Raw genomic sequence first — 14584 nt, 5'->3', positions numbered from 1 at the left:
GATATGGCGCCAAGTTCGAAGAGGATATAAAGCCGGTTCCACGGGTAGGCTGGCCACTTTGAATGCTTCAGCTTGTACCTGTCAGATCAGACGTCTTTCCAGCTGCTCCCTCCCACTCGTCTTCTGCTGCCTGCTCGCGCCTCACCTGTCTGCCTTCCCGCCGCCGCCATGCTGCCCTCTCGCACTCCGCTCTCCCCCGTGACCGACCAGCAGCAACTTCGCCTTTCCCCCCTAAAGTCACTCCAGCTTACAGATAAGGAGAACACGGTGCGTGAGTAGTGTGGCGCGCCAGTGGCATGTGTGTGAGTTCCTTGGGGCCAAGGACTCTTCTGCCTCTTTTTCTGTGTCCTTAGCTCAGGGCCTGGCACGCCCTAGGCCTTTAACAAATGTTTATGGAATGAATGAAGTGGGTGTGTGTGGCTAAACTCCTGGAATTCAAGGACTAGCTTTGGCCTTTCTTGTTTCCCCAGCACTTAGCACAAGGCCTGGCATATAATAGGACCTTAATAGTTGCTTATTGAAGTATGGGTCTGACAGAATGCAGTGTGTGTATGCATGCAATATGAGCTTCTGCACAAAGTCAGGCCTGCCCTGGAGGGCCCCAAGGCCTAGGAGAAGGCGAAGTGAGGGAGCGGGGCCAAACACCCCATCTTTCACCCCTCGTTCACGGGGCTCACTTGTGCTTGCTTCTTTTCCAGCCTCCGTCCCTGAATAGCACTAGAGTTCTGGCCAGTAAGACAGCAAGAAAGATTTTTCAGGAACCCACGGAGCCGGTGAGTTGTCCTTGGCCCTTGCTAGATGAGGTGGGGGTTGGGGAGAGTGGGGAGAAGCAGCTCTGCGGGAAGGGGAAGGGTGTGGGGTGAGTAGAATCTGAAGCCGGTGGAATTTGGTCTTGGCGCCAAATGCCTCTTTGTCTCTGACCAGCTGTTTCCTCTTCACCCAATCCCTGCTTCCCTCGCTGCCCCACCTCCTTACTTTCCCCCCGCCTCTTCTCCTCCCTCTCTTTTCCCGCCTTGATACTCCCTCTATTCTCTTGTCTTATCCCCATTCAAATTTGTCCCTTCCTCCTTCCATCCCTCCCTCTTTCTTCCATACTGCCCTTTTCCCATCTCCTCACCTTCTAGTAGAAGCTTTTTCATGAAACTTTTCCCTTTCTTTTAACTCTTGTCCAGATAAAAGCCAAAGCACCAAATGAGCCAGCCAGCCCCAGCAAGGAAGATGAACCACTCCTGAGGGAGAATCCCAGGCGCTTTGTCATCTTCCCCATTGAGTACCATGACATTTGGCACATGTATAAGAAAGCAGAGGCCTCCTTCTGGACAGCTGAGGAGGTGAGACTTTCCTAGAACCTGCAGAAGCTGGTTGTCAGGAGTGTTAGAAGTGGAGTCTTGAATTCATTTTATCCCATTATAGCTATTGTGAAATTTTTCCTACTTAGTGTTTTGGATTTCTTTGGGGTAGGGATGGCCTTATTTAACTTACCTATGGCCCTAAAAGTCCTAAATTACCTAGAAAATATGTTGTATTTGACTGTAGCATGGTAAAAGGCTAGGATTGAGGCAGGAAGTTTGGGTTCCAGTCCTGCCTCTGAAAAACTTTTTGGGTGACAGGAAAGCAAGTTACTTAATGACCCATCAGCCCTTCTAGCATTTATAAATGACAAGAGAGGGACCCTGATCTTGCTTGGTCTTTGGAGTGAGTTTCCACACCAGCCAGGCCCCACCTATGCTGATTAAATCACAAGTCTAGATATGCCCCCACCTGCCTAGTCTGGTCTTATAATAAGTGATAAGGCATGTTCTGCCATGAATGGAAGTTAGGTGTTATAACTAATGCATCTCAGGAAAAAAGAAAAAAATCTTACTGATTTTCCCTAAGAGAAGTTCTTTTTTATGTTGAAACTAAATTTTTGGAACTTTAGGTGGATCTTTCTAAGGATATTCAGCACTGGGAAACTTTGAAGTCTGAGGAGAAATACTTCATATCTCACGTGTTAGCTTTCTTTGCAGCAAGTGATGGCATAGTAAATGAAAATTTGGTAAGTTTATGGGAAGTATCTTAGCTTAAAAATCCATAGTAGAAAGACCTTATCAATTTTAGTTATGTTGCCCTAATTTCCTTAGAAAGTAGAGTGAAAATGGCAAAATATTTTCTATATGCAGTCTGAGCATTTTTGATTGAGGTGGGTTTGGACTTTTAACTTATTTAGATACCTTTGGGCTTAAAACTGGTTGCATTTATCTAGCCAAAATAAGAGGAATCTCATCTTGATCCCATGACTCATCTCTAAATAACTGGAAGTCAAATACTCAAGTTAGTATCTGGATAGGTTGCAGCTTGCTTGATGTTTAATCTTGATGTTTTTCCACTAGGTGGAGCGGTTTAGCCAAGAAGTACAGGTAACAGAAGCCCGATGCTTCTATGGCTTCCAAATTGCAATGGAAAACATACATTCTGAAATGTATAGTCTTCTTATTGACACTTATATTAAGGACCCTAAAGAAAGGTTGGTATTTACTAGCTCTATGCATGTATTTGGTTTTTAGGACTTAATAATATCATAACTGTATTTAAATGTATGGTGGACAGACATAAGGATTTTAATATTTTAAACTGGAATGAGCAGGTGCCTAGGAATTAATAATATGCAAAAGCTCATTAGTTCTAGGTTATGAGAGAGCAAAAGGCCAAATATGTTTCTTTTCTTTCTGTATTTGCTTTTATTAGACATCTATTTTAAAACAGGTTCAATCACTTTTAGAGATTTAAGGGGATCTTAAAGAAAATCTAGTCTATGAATAATAGATCAATTTTTCTCATTTTACAAATGAAACAGTAATTTCCTTAAGATAATGCCTAGTTAATAGCAGAGCTGAGATTTAAATCTGATTACTAGTTCAATCATTTCTTTAAAAAACTTTTCCTGAGATTACTTGCTAAGCTGTCATGTTGCCTCTCAATAGAATTAGGGACTGGATCTGTGATTTTATTTGTATAGAGAACCCTGAGAAATTGTGACCTATATAAATCAGAACCAGACCTTGAACCCAGGTATTCTCAGCTACAAATGGACAGCACACTATTCACTACAGTACACTTTTCCCTTGTCTCATAGCTGGAGTCAGGCAGGTAGAATAGTGGGTAGAGTGCTGGAGCTGAAAGGACCTGAGTTCAAATCCAGATTCAGACATTATGACCCTAGACAATTTCTGTCTCAGTTTCCTTATCTAAGTAAAAAGAGAATATCTACTATGTGCCAGATGCTGCTAATGCTTTATAAATATTACAGGATTAGTGTATGAACAAAATAAGGTAATATTTATAACATGCTTTGCAAACCTTAAAAGTCCTATATAAATGCTAGCTGATGCTATTGCTGTCTTAGCATATTAAAATTTATTATTTGTGAGGCTAATGCCATTTGTTGTCCCTCTTACTCAAAGCTTGTAATTTGAAAAAAAATGAGCTTAATTGCTAATTTTATGCATATTTCCTAGGGAATTTCTCTTCAATGCCATTGAAACACTACCTTGTGTTAAAAAGAAAGCTGACTGGGCCTTACGATGGATTGGGGACAATGAAGCAACATATGGTAAATACATTTGGGGAACTTGATAATTACATAGAACACTTTATAGTTTAGAGGAATTTAAAAAACCCTATGAGGTGGAAAATTCTTATATAATATAATTCTCATATGATTCTAATACTTTGTTGCAAATGGCGAAACTGAGGCATAACTGGACAATTTATGTTGATTTGAGTTAGAATTTCTTGACTGCCAGTCCCCATTTCAGACATTTAAGTCATGTTAGGAGTTTGTCTAGATTTCAGTGAAGAAACAGCTGTTGGCAATGGTAGGTGCCTTGGCCCTTGAAAGCTAGACTTCCCATTATCTTTAGCTGCTTGAAAAATGTGACATGTTTGTAGTTTCAGGAGAGCTGTTAACATCACTATTTTTATGTTTTCATGAGTTTTTATTGATTCTAATATTAATGTGCCAGTTTATATTGAATTGTTACCTTGACTAGATAGTATTCCTCATGATTTTTTCTTTTTAAAAATTTTTTAAATTAAAAAATAAAACCTTACCTTCCATTTTAGAATCAATACAATGTATTGCTTCCAAGGCAGAAGAGTGGTAAGAGCTAGGCAATGGGAATTAAGTGACTTGCCTAGGGTCACACAGCTAGGAAATGTCTGAGGCCAGATTTAAGCGTCTTCATGATTCTTAAAGTCTTGATCCACTGGCATAAAAGCAACAAAGGATTTTTTAAAAATCTTGTTCTGCTTGAGATTTAGATACATTAGATATTAATGGAAAGCTTAATTTACCTTTTTAAACAGGTGAACGTGTCGTAGCTTTTGCAGCAGTTGAAGGAATCTTCTTTTCTGGTTCTTTTGCATCCATATTCTGGCTCAAGAAACGAGGTTTAATGCCTGGATTAACTTTTTCAAATGAACTTATTAGCAGAGATGAGGTAAATGTACAAACAAATTACAGATAATTCAACTTGTATATTTGTAAATTTGATATGTGACTCAAGATCTTGGAGAGTGGTAGAATCACAGATGAAGAGCTCTGAAGTGATGGAAAACCATCCAGTCCAAACTCAAATTCTGTAGAGGCCAAGGGAAGTTGTGACTTGCTCAAGCTCATCTGAAGTATAAAGTATGAGAGGCAGGATCTGAAGCCAGGACTTAAGGTTCCTCCAGGTTTCTTCCATACTATGTGGCCTTCCTTCAGTGATACTCTGAATATAGATTGTAATGTAATATCAGCAAGTTCTGACTTGGAATAATTACCCCAAATCCAGTGGATCTTAGAATTCTATACAGAAGTAGTCTTCTATGTTGACACTAATGGTACAATGTAAATTATTGGTAGGGAAAGAGAAAGAAAGGGCCAGGGTTCTGTGTTTAAAAATTTTTTTTTAAAATTTTTTGTTTTTAAGACATTAAAAAGTAGTCTTGTTGAACAGTAAGGAGCTAATCAATGTGGCTGCTTTAAAATTCAGATTATGTAGTTAAGATGTTCATGGAATTCCTTACACACAATAGGCACTCAATAAATGCTTGCTAAATTGAATTGACTGAGGCTACAATATGATTTTTATGCTCTTTCCCCTGCTAATCCAGGTTCCCAACTAAAGACATTGAACTTGATATTTTACAGATTCTTGAAGAATTTTCTTTTCAGTATTATTGAATGGTTAACATAGCCTTGATTGGTCCTAGTATATCTAATGAATACATTTAGATTTGGCAATGGTAGAATGAAACTTTTTTCTTTAAAAAAAAAACCAAGCAATTAACTTTAGAATTGCTACTAAGTATTATTTCCAAAGCAGAAGAGTAGTAAAGTCTAGGCAATTAGGGCATCACACAGCTAGGAAGTGACCGAGTTCACATTTGAACCCAGAACCTCCTATCTCTAGGCCTGGTTCTCATTGCACTGAGCCATCTAGTTGCCCTAGTTGCTTCTTGAATTGAATGATGAGATATTAAATAAGATGATTAAGTTTTAAGTGATTTTTTTTTTCCAATATAGCAGCTGTGACCCTAAGTCCATGAGAAATTGTTTCTCTATGAACTTTCAGTGGGTGAGGTCAATTGTGTTTTTTAACCTATGCCTTCTGTCTTAGAATTGATACTAAGTATGTCTATCTGATAACAATAACAAGCAAGGATTTATTGAGTGCCTACTATGCAGAAGAGCAGTAAGGGCTAGGCAATGTAAGTTAAGGTCACACAGCTAGGAATGTCTGAGGCTGGATTTAAACCTAGGACCTACTGTCTATAAGCCTGGCTCTCAATCCACTGAACTACCCAGCATTTGCAAGGTGTGGTTTGATGCAACTCTTAAACTTAGATGATTTTTTTTTTTTGGTAGTCAAGGATAGAGCTCTGGGAGCAGTTAAATAAATGTGATGACTTTCATTTTGCTTTGTTTGCAAGAAATATGAAAAAAACCTTACTACCCTGAAAAATGCAATCTTTGCATTTCTTAAATGAGTGAAATATTGTTATGACATCTTTAGGTCAGTTTTCTTGAAAATCGATATGAGCTTCTGAATGATGCTGTTGTCCACCTACTACAGTGGGGAGAAAGGCATTTGTGGAACTCATGTTAGTAGCCCTAAAGTGTTTAAGTACAAGACTCTTCTCTTCATTTTATGGTCATCTATTTAATATTTTTAGTGAGAACACTCAACTTGGAATCAAAGGGCCTGGGCTCAAAACCTGCCTCTACCTCTGAACATAACCTTGAGCTAGTTACAATCATTTGCCCTTTGATTAGAGGCAACAGGTATCAGGGGAAAAGAACCCTGGATTTGCCAGGCAGAGCACCTAGGTCTAAACTCCAGCTCAGCTCTGCCACTTATAACTTGTGATCTTAAGCAAGTCATCTCACCCCTTTGCACCTAACAAAAACATTTAAGTGCCTACCATATGTTAAGCACTGTGCATTTGAAAGTGTAAAAAGAACCATTCTTCTCAAAAGAAAACCCCCCAATAACCAGTCCCAGCTGTTAGAGTTTATAGCCTATGAGGGATTTGGATTCTGTCCAAAGATCTCTTTGAGTTTCATGTCCAGAAACATGTGACCTGATTTTGATTATTCTGAAATTGTGGCATTTAGTGATATTTAGTTGTATCCCTGGAAGACTTGATGTTTAAAATACGTGATTTTTATTTCAGAAAAGGTCATTGAAAGCAAATCACAATTTTCTCCCTAGTGCCTTTTAGCTTTCCCTTTTCTCATTCAGGTCTAGATTGAGTTTATTATCCATTATTTGTCTAGGATATATATGCTTATGACCTAGATCTATGGGCTATCCATCAAAGTCTATCATTGGATGAGAGGCATTCTTTATGCACTTGTTTTTTCCTTTGTATAGTTAGACTGAAATCAGTTTCTATTTTAAACTAGTGTTGCCTTTGGCTACTGAAGCTCTGCTTGGGAGATGAGGTGTTTGTTGGCTGGGGCAATTTCAAATTTTCTTTTGCTTTGTGTATGCATTACATTGGTTATACTTTCGTAGGTAATGGTGATATCCTGTATATATGTCCCTTTATCCATTTCCTGTTTTTTCCCTTTGTTTAGTCAGATTAAAAAGAATAAAGACAATTTAGAAATGTCATCCATAGTAGTATTTTGTCAAGAAATTTCACTGTTAGGAAAACTTGAGTTTGAATGTGGCCATGTCCAGCAAATGCTTCCTGATTCTTGCAAAGTAAAGTTGTGAAGCTGGTGGTTTATCAAGCCTCAGCCTGATCCTGAGCCATTTTCACCATAGCTACTTTCATGTCCACATTTTCATTAAAGTTACTGAGTATTAAGCTGTATATTGGTTTTTGATTTGAGGCCTTATCAAAACCAGTTTTATGATGAACTAGTGTTTTTATAGAAATTTCCCTACCTTTCCTTGTCCTCTATGCCAGTTATTAGTACATAAGCATTATAAGAATATCTGTTTATTTCTCCCCATAGTTGAGTCTACTTGGTCAGTGAACTAAAATCTCACATGTTAAGAGTACTTACCAATAGTTAATGTTAATAGCCCAAACACTGGTTTTTAGCAGTGTTGGCCCTGTTAATCCATTTTGCTATTGCTTCTGCAAAAGCAGAAGGGAACCATGGGGAACTGAGCCATTTTATTTTGATTTGTTTCATGTGTTGCTTTATTTGGCCAAAGAATTAATTTCGTATTAATGATGAATGAATGCCTTTAGAATTAACTGGATTGATCAGAAAATAGATGTCTGTTACAAAACTTATACTCAAAAACATTTCCAGGATTGTGTAGACACTCCCAAAACTTGTTTCATTACTGGCACTACCAGAGAACCCACCCAGAGGCAATTTCATACACTGGAGGTATCAAGGTAGGCTTCTGTGGAAAATGTACTTAAGTAGAATATAACAAAGGCAATAAAGTAATTTTTATGCCCTAAATCTTGACTGAAAGAAAAATTTGTTGACTTAATGATTATTTTTATTAATATCCCTTTAAATGTTCTTCTAGGGTTTACATTGTGATTTTGCCTGCTTAATGTTCAAACACCTGGTACACAAGCCTTCAGAGGAAAAAGTGAAAGAAATTATCATCAATGCTGTTAGAATAGAACAGGTGGGTAATACAACCATTTTTAACTTCTGTTTCAAAATGTAAAAATTTTTTTGAGGTTATAGCCCTTAAAACTCGTAAGTTTTTTTTTTCCTTATAGGAGTTTTTGACTGAAGCATTGCCTGTAAAATTGATTGGAATGAATTGCACTTTAATGAAGCAATACATCGAATTTGTAGCAGACAGACTTATGTTGGAACTAGGTTTTAGCAAGGTAAGATGTTTTAAATAGTTTTTATAGTGTTAAATATTGTACACAAGGAAGGTTGTTCTGAATTTGTACTGATTTGAATTTTGTCTCTTTCAGATTTTTAGAGTAGAAAATCCATTTGATTTTATGGAGAATATCTCTTTGGAAGGAAAAACTAACTTCTTCGAGAAGAGAGTAGGAGAATATCAGAGAATGGGAGTGATGTCAAGTCCAACTGAGAATTCTTTTACCTTGGATGCAGACTTCTAGATGAATTGAAGACTTGCAATAATTTGACTTTTTTGCCCCACCAGGAAAATCTGGAACTTTTAATGCTACACAGTAAAATGACTGTACTAAGAAATGGCCATTATTGGCATTTGAGACTGTTGTGTAGCTACCTCAGAAAATCTTGTTTAAAGTTGCAAGTGGTGTTGCTTGGGGTGCCGTGGTACTTGACATAAGCTACTCAGATTTTTGTGAAAGATCTGAAAATGAAAGTGTTAAAGCTTTTGCAAAAAGACTGATTTTAGGTGGCTTTCTGTAGCTTTAATGTCTTAGCCGTTTTGGCTTTAGAATGGGGAAGGACCCCCCCCCCCTCCCCCTTAAGCTAGTTTAATGCATCAAGATTGAACCCTTTTTTTCTAGGCAGTTCCATCCATAGTTGGAGAATGGCAGGCCTCACTGCTTGCTGCAAAGCAAGTTTTAAAAGTTTACTTTATTCTTTTTTAAATAGTTTGTACATAAAGCTGGCACTTTACATAAAAATAAAACCACATTTGTACTGTTGAAAAGTGGAAATCTGAGTTATTAAGTTGTCATTACTTCAGGCTACGGCCACATAAAGGATATGATTTTACTTGTGGCTGTTCTTCATGATACAAGATTATAACCACTTTATGGATGCAAAAAATCTTTATCCTATGGCCAATGGAATGAAGAGCCTTTCATTATTTAGGCAAGTTCTTAGAAAATAGATAATTGCTTATATACCTTTATAACTTTGTAGCATCTACAATTTATTCTCTTGTAATACACTTCAAGAACCCAGGCTCCCCTTATTCCCTAGTTAGGCATCTGAGCAGGACTTTACCAGAGGATGCTACTGGTACATCTGTAATTTTGTTAGGAAATTCCCTCTTGGAAACTGTTGCAAGTTCAGTTGACTTCTCTTTAATTTAGTGTTAAGACAAGCCTAGTTAGTTGCCAAATAATATAAAATCTTAAAATTCAGTATAAGATTAAAAAGGTGTTGAGTGATTTAAAAACTGAGATTGTAACATCTAGGCAAAAAGGACCTAGATAATCTCAAGTCATACAAGTGAGGAGACAAATGTCCAAAGATCAGTTGTGTGTGTGATAAATAAATGTATGTATCTTAACAAAATCTAGACTATACTTTCCATAATGAACTTAATTTTATATATTTAGCTAATTGACTACTAAAAAGATTTAAGAATTGAAACACTTAGGATCTTAAATGATGGAACCCAAATTAATATTGCTAAAGTTAAATATTTTCTAGCTAGAATAAGAAAAAACAAACTTTGAAATTGATAGGATATGGGGCAGCTAGGTGGCTTAGTAGATAGTCAGGCTGGGAGACAGGAGGTCCTGGTTCAAATCTGGACTCCGACACTTCCTAGCTGTGTCATCCTGGGCAATTCACTTGACCCCCATCACCTAGTCCTCACTGCTTTCCTGCCTTGAAACTGATAGTTGGTTTTATGACAAGATCATTTAAAAAAAAATGATAGGGTAAAGAGAATGTGCCACCTTTAGAATTTGAGTAGTTTTAAAAGTGCACAAGGGTGGATAGCAGATTTGGCAGCCATTAGGTCTAGACTGCTAGGAGAGGGGTTGGGAATAATTGTTATACATGGAATGACTAGGGTTTGGTATTTTATCTGACAGATAGTGGACACTGGAGGTGAATGCTTGAGAGTCAGCAGAAACCCCCAGTGTATTGTAACCCACAGATAGGGGCTTGAAAGGACAGTTTCTCCCCCCTTCTAAAGGAGAGGAGAGGGTAATCTGGTAAATGACATAAAGTGAGCAATTGCCGAGAACCAAGCACCCTGGGTTGGCTGAATCACTCAAATGTTGTGTTGAGCCATATGTTTTCTGGAAGTAGTAACTAGAATTTCTTTAGTTTTTACAGACATTAAATCCCCGAAGGTAGGTACACATCCCTATTTTACAGATGCGGAAACTGAAGTATAGAAATTAAATGATAGGATGGGGAATGAAGTCAGATCTTTGACTCCCCAGCCAATGCTATCCTTTGTAAAGACAGATATAAATGGTTGACGGATTTTATTAAACCCAGTCAGACAAGATGATCTTGGGGTCTGAGAGTCAAAATGGCTGCTCTCTGGCTCAGGCCTGTAGATAATTAATCTGACCACTTTTTTTTTTTAAAATTTTAAACATTTTATTTGGTCATTTCCAAACATTATTCACTGGAAACAAAGATCATTTTCTTTTCCTCCCCTCTCCCCCCCCCCCCCGCCCCCCCCCGCCTTTCCTTCTCCCATAGCCGACACACAATTCCACTGGTTATCACATGTGTTCTTGACTCATTTCCCTGTTGTTGGTATTTGCATTAGAGTGTTCATTTAGAGTCTCTCATTCATATCCCCTCAACCCCTGTAGTCAAGCAGTTGCTTTTCATTGGTGTTTTTACTCCCAGTTTATCCTCTGCTTGTGGATAGTATTTTTTAGATCCCTGCAGATTGTTCAGGGACATTGCATTGATCCTAATGGAGAAGTCCATCACCTTCGATTATACCACAGTGTATCTCTGTGTACAATGTTTTCCTGGTTCTGCTCCTTTCGCTCTGCATCACTTCCTGGAGGTTGTTCCAGTCTCCATGGAATTCCTCCACTTTATTATTCCTTTTAGCACAATAGTATTCCATCACCAACATATACCACAGTTTGTTCAGCCATTCCCCAATTGATGGGCATCCCCTCCTTTTCCAATTTTTGGCCACCACAAAGAGCACAGCTATGAATATTCTTGTACAAGTCTTTTTCCTTATTATCTCTTTGGGGTACAGACCCAGCAGTGCTATGGCTGGATCAAAGGGCAGACATTCTTTTGTCGCCCTTTGGGCATAGCTCCAAATTGCCCTCCAGAATGGCTGGATCAATTCACAACTCCACCAGCAATGAATTAGTGTCCCCACTTTGTCACATCCCCTCCAGCATTCATTACTTTCCATAGCTGAATCTGACCACTTCTAAATGTAACAAGGTGAGAATGGGATTAAGAAAGTCAGCTGAGAGTATTCCCTAACACTAATAAACTACCTTTTCCCCACCATCTGATTCTTCAGAGTCTCTTCAGTACTCAGCCAGGCCAAAGCTATTCTGTCTATACTCTCTACCTTAATGTCCCCTACTATCTGATCCAATCCTAGGCTAAGCCCACAAAGGAAATAGTCTCTAGAATAAGAACAAAATAGTGATGGAGTCAGATACAGGGTGTGACCAAGCCTACCCTGGTGGGGCCTAAGCCGCCTCTAAGACAAACTAAGGAGTTCTGGCCAACCCCTCGAGATTCAGGTTTCCACTGAGTAGCAGCAGAGTAAAGGATTTAATTGATCTTCAGGATATAGCTGGATTTTCCACTGGTATAAGTTGCAAGTCCACAGGAGGTCAGAGCTGGGATCTGGAGATGATTTTAGCTCAGTCCTTACCCAACTCCTAGATGGCAGTTGCTTTCCCAGGATTCTCGCCCCCCAGTTTCTAAGGGTGACTCCTGCCTTTCCTGGTTCACAGCATTCCATTCAACTCTGCATATCCACACTGTTACCTCATGTCCTTCCCAAAAATCTCTCCTCACACCATTGTGTCACCCTAGTGCTTCATGGGCTGTGCTTCTTTTCCTCTCTTTACATTAGGAAAGTTGGTCTCTAAATCAAGGTTCTTTGTCAATTGGTCCTGCCTAGGTCTTAGCAAAGTTGGCTAGAAATGTTCTGGTAAATCACTTGTTATTAAGTCCTTCCCATCTCTGGCTTCCTTATCTTTAAGGGGATTGAAATGAACTGGAGTTCATGGCAGATCACATATCTCTAAACATAAATAGTAACTAGTAATAGCATTTCCATGGTTCATACAAAGGATGCAAAATTTAAATTAAGCATCGAGGCATATCAATTTCTATCAAATAAAATCAATATTTGTTTTCTCTTTTTAAGGAAAACCCTTTATGGGTTCTGAAACCCTGACTTAGACACAGATCTGGTTAATGCTAGGTAACTTGGTTAGATCTGAAGTCTTAGAACCTTGCAAGCAAATGAGAGCATAAAGAGACTGGATTTTGGATATTTCCCCATTTCCGTTTTGTGCCAGGTCCACTGTACCAGGAGACTAATTCAAGTAACCTGTCTGCTTGATCTGAGATAAGTCCAAAAATGCTACTGAACTCATTTTCACTTACATTGATCCTGATCAGACTTGAAATACTGTATTTGTGTCTTATTTCATTAGATGTACTGTACAAGTAAAGATATATATTTCCTACTATAATATAGTAGGATATATATACTATAATAAATATAGATCCTACTAACATTGGAAACTTATGGAGTTCTGGAAAAAGAGTTAATTATTTGCACACAGACTTGGTACCTTTATTCTACCTCTTCTATTAAATTTATATTACCATATAGAGAATTCAGAACTGGAAAGGACCTTGGAGTAATCATCTAAATTTAGAGTCCTTCTTGGGTCAGGGGCCTGGGATTTTCATTTTAGGTCAAACTATTTTTATGGGACTTTAAGGGTTCACAAAGCTGACAACACAATTATAAATCAGTGAAGTAGATAGTCCAGAGATTTCCCATTTTACAGAATTGAAAAATGTCTAAAGTTACAAAATTCTAATAAAGGACAATTGGTGTAGAAAGTACTATAGTGAAATCAGAAAACTTGTCTTTTCATTTTAGGCTCTACCATTTACTGACTGATCTTGGGACAAGCTACTTCCCCTCTGTAATCTTCAGTAAAAGAGGGGATTTGACTAAATTTTGAGGTTCCTTCAAGCCAGTAAATGTTCCCTGAAGATGTTGATTGATATTTCCATGTTTGCATAGCCCTGAGGTTTGGGTCATTTTGTGAAGAGAGATCTATATGAAGGAACACCATGGGGTCAAAGGGAAAAAGTTTTCTTAACAGGAGAAAGGCTGATTTGGCACCTTGAAAACTCAGTTCAGCTAAGATTTCATTGTGTCTGAGTTTTGTCATACAAATTGGAAAGCAAAGACCCCTTGTTGCTGTGCCTGAGAGCACTCAAAATGGGATCGTAGGCTAGATTCCACTGAGGGGCAAAGGTTTGTTGGAAAAGAAACTGAAAAGAAACAACCCAGTCACTTCAAGGCTTAAAAAAATCTTGTTTTGAGTATTTTTAAAATTATTATTACCTTGTGAAGTAGGAAGGGAACTTTGTGGTTATCAGCGCATAGTATTGTAGCATCAAGAAATAGAAAAAGAAAATTCAGGATCCTTGGGATTTTCTCAAGATTCCTGAAGTAATGATGATATGTTATGTGTGATTTGTGATAATAGATTTAGAACTGGAAGGGACCTTGTAAGAGTTAAATTAATATTCAATACTTCAAGTATTATTTTTATAAAGTTTATTATGTGACAAAATAGAACTACATGACTAAATTTTCTGCCTGCTCAAAATGCCTCCTCCACCAAAGCTGCCACAGGAAGGAAAGAGGGCTAGACAGGAAACCACCCAATTTATATCCTCTCTATGTCAGCACATAAGGACAGGAAATGAGTGGGGTTCTGGGAATTGTAGTTTTTGCTGGGGATCTTAGTTTTGCTGTGAATCATAGTTTTTAGGGTAGCAGATTCTAATTTCACAACCTTAAGGCCATCCAGTCCAACCCATCCATTTTATTGACGTCTGCTTTCCTGTGGACCTATAGCTAATAAGTATCAAAGATATATCCTGACTCCAGGTCCAGCACTCTTTCCACTGAGCTATGTATGGCAACACACATGGTGAGTTGTTCCAAATTGTGACCCTACAACCTTTACCTTTTAATTAAATTACTTATTAATCAAAGGCTCCTATTTGGAATCTACATGTCAATACAATAAAATATTTTTAATATTAACATGTTTGTGGAGAGTTTAAGTGTCTGGGTGTTACAGGAGAAGGGTCCCTAAACTACATCTCAGAAAGTCTAAGTTCTAGTATAAGCAATGCCACTTACTAGCTATGTAATCATGAATATCT

General features: G+C 38.1%; 1 protein-coding gene across 1 annotated transcript; it reads left to right on the top strand.

Moving 5' to 3' along the window:
* Nucleotides 1-45: 45 nt before the first annotated feature.
* On the top strand, nucleotides 46-9123 carry RRM2 (ribonucleotide reductase regulatory subunit M2). Its single transcript, XM_007476140.3, has 10 exons — nucleotides 46-267; nucleotides 699-773; nucleotides 1173-1331; nucleotides 1922-2038; nucleotides 2373-2506; nucleotides 3498-3592; nucleotides 4348-4481; nucleotides 8031-8135; nucleotides 8233-8346; nucleotides 8440-9123. The coding sequence occupies exons 1-10, from the start codon at nucleotides 169-171 to the stop codon at nucleotides 8590-8592; spliced, it is 1185 nt and encodes a 394-aa protein (XP_007476202.1). The 5' UTR covers nucleotides 46-168; the 3' UTR covers nucleotides 8593-9123.
* Nucleotides 9124-14584: the final 5461 nt, after the last annotated feature.

The sequence above is a fragment of the Monodelphis domestica genome, chromosome 1, assembly GCF_027887165.1.
Source record: "Monodelphis domestica isolate mMonDom1 chromosome 1, mMonDom1.pri, whole genome shotgun sequence".
Classification (NCBI taxonomy): domain Eukaryota; kingdom Metazoa; phylum Chordata; class Mammalia; order Didelphimorphia; family Didelphidae; genus Monodelphis; species Monodelphis domestica.
The sequence above is the reverse complement of the archived record's forward strand: the minus strand, read 5'-3'. Positions and strand labels throughout refer to the sequence as shown.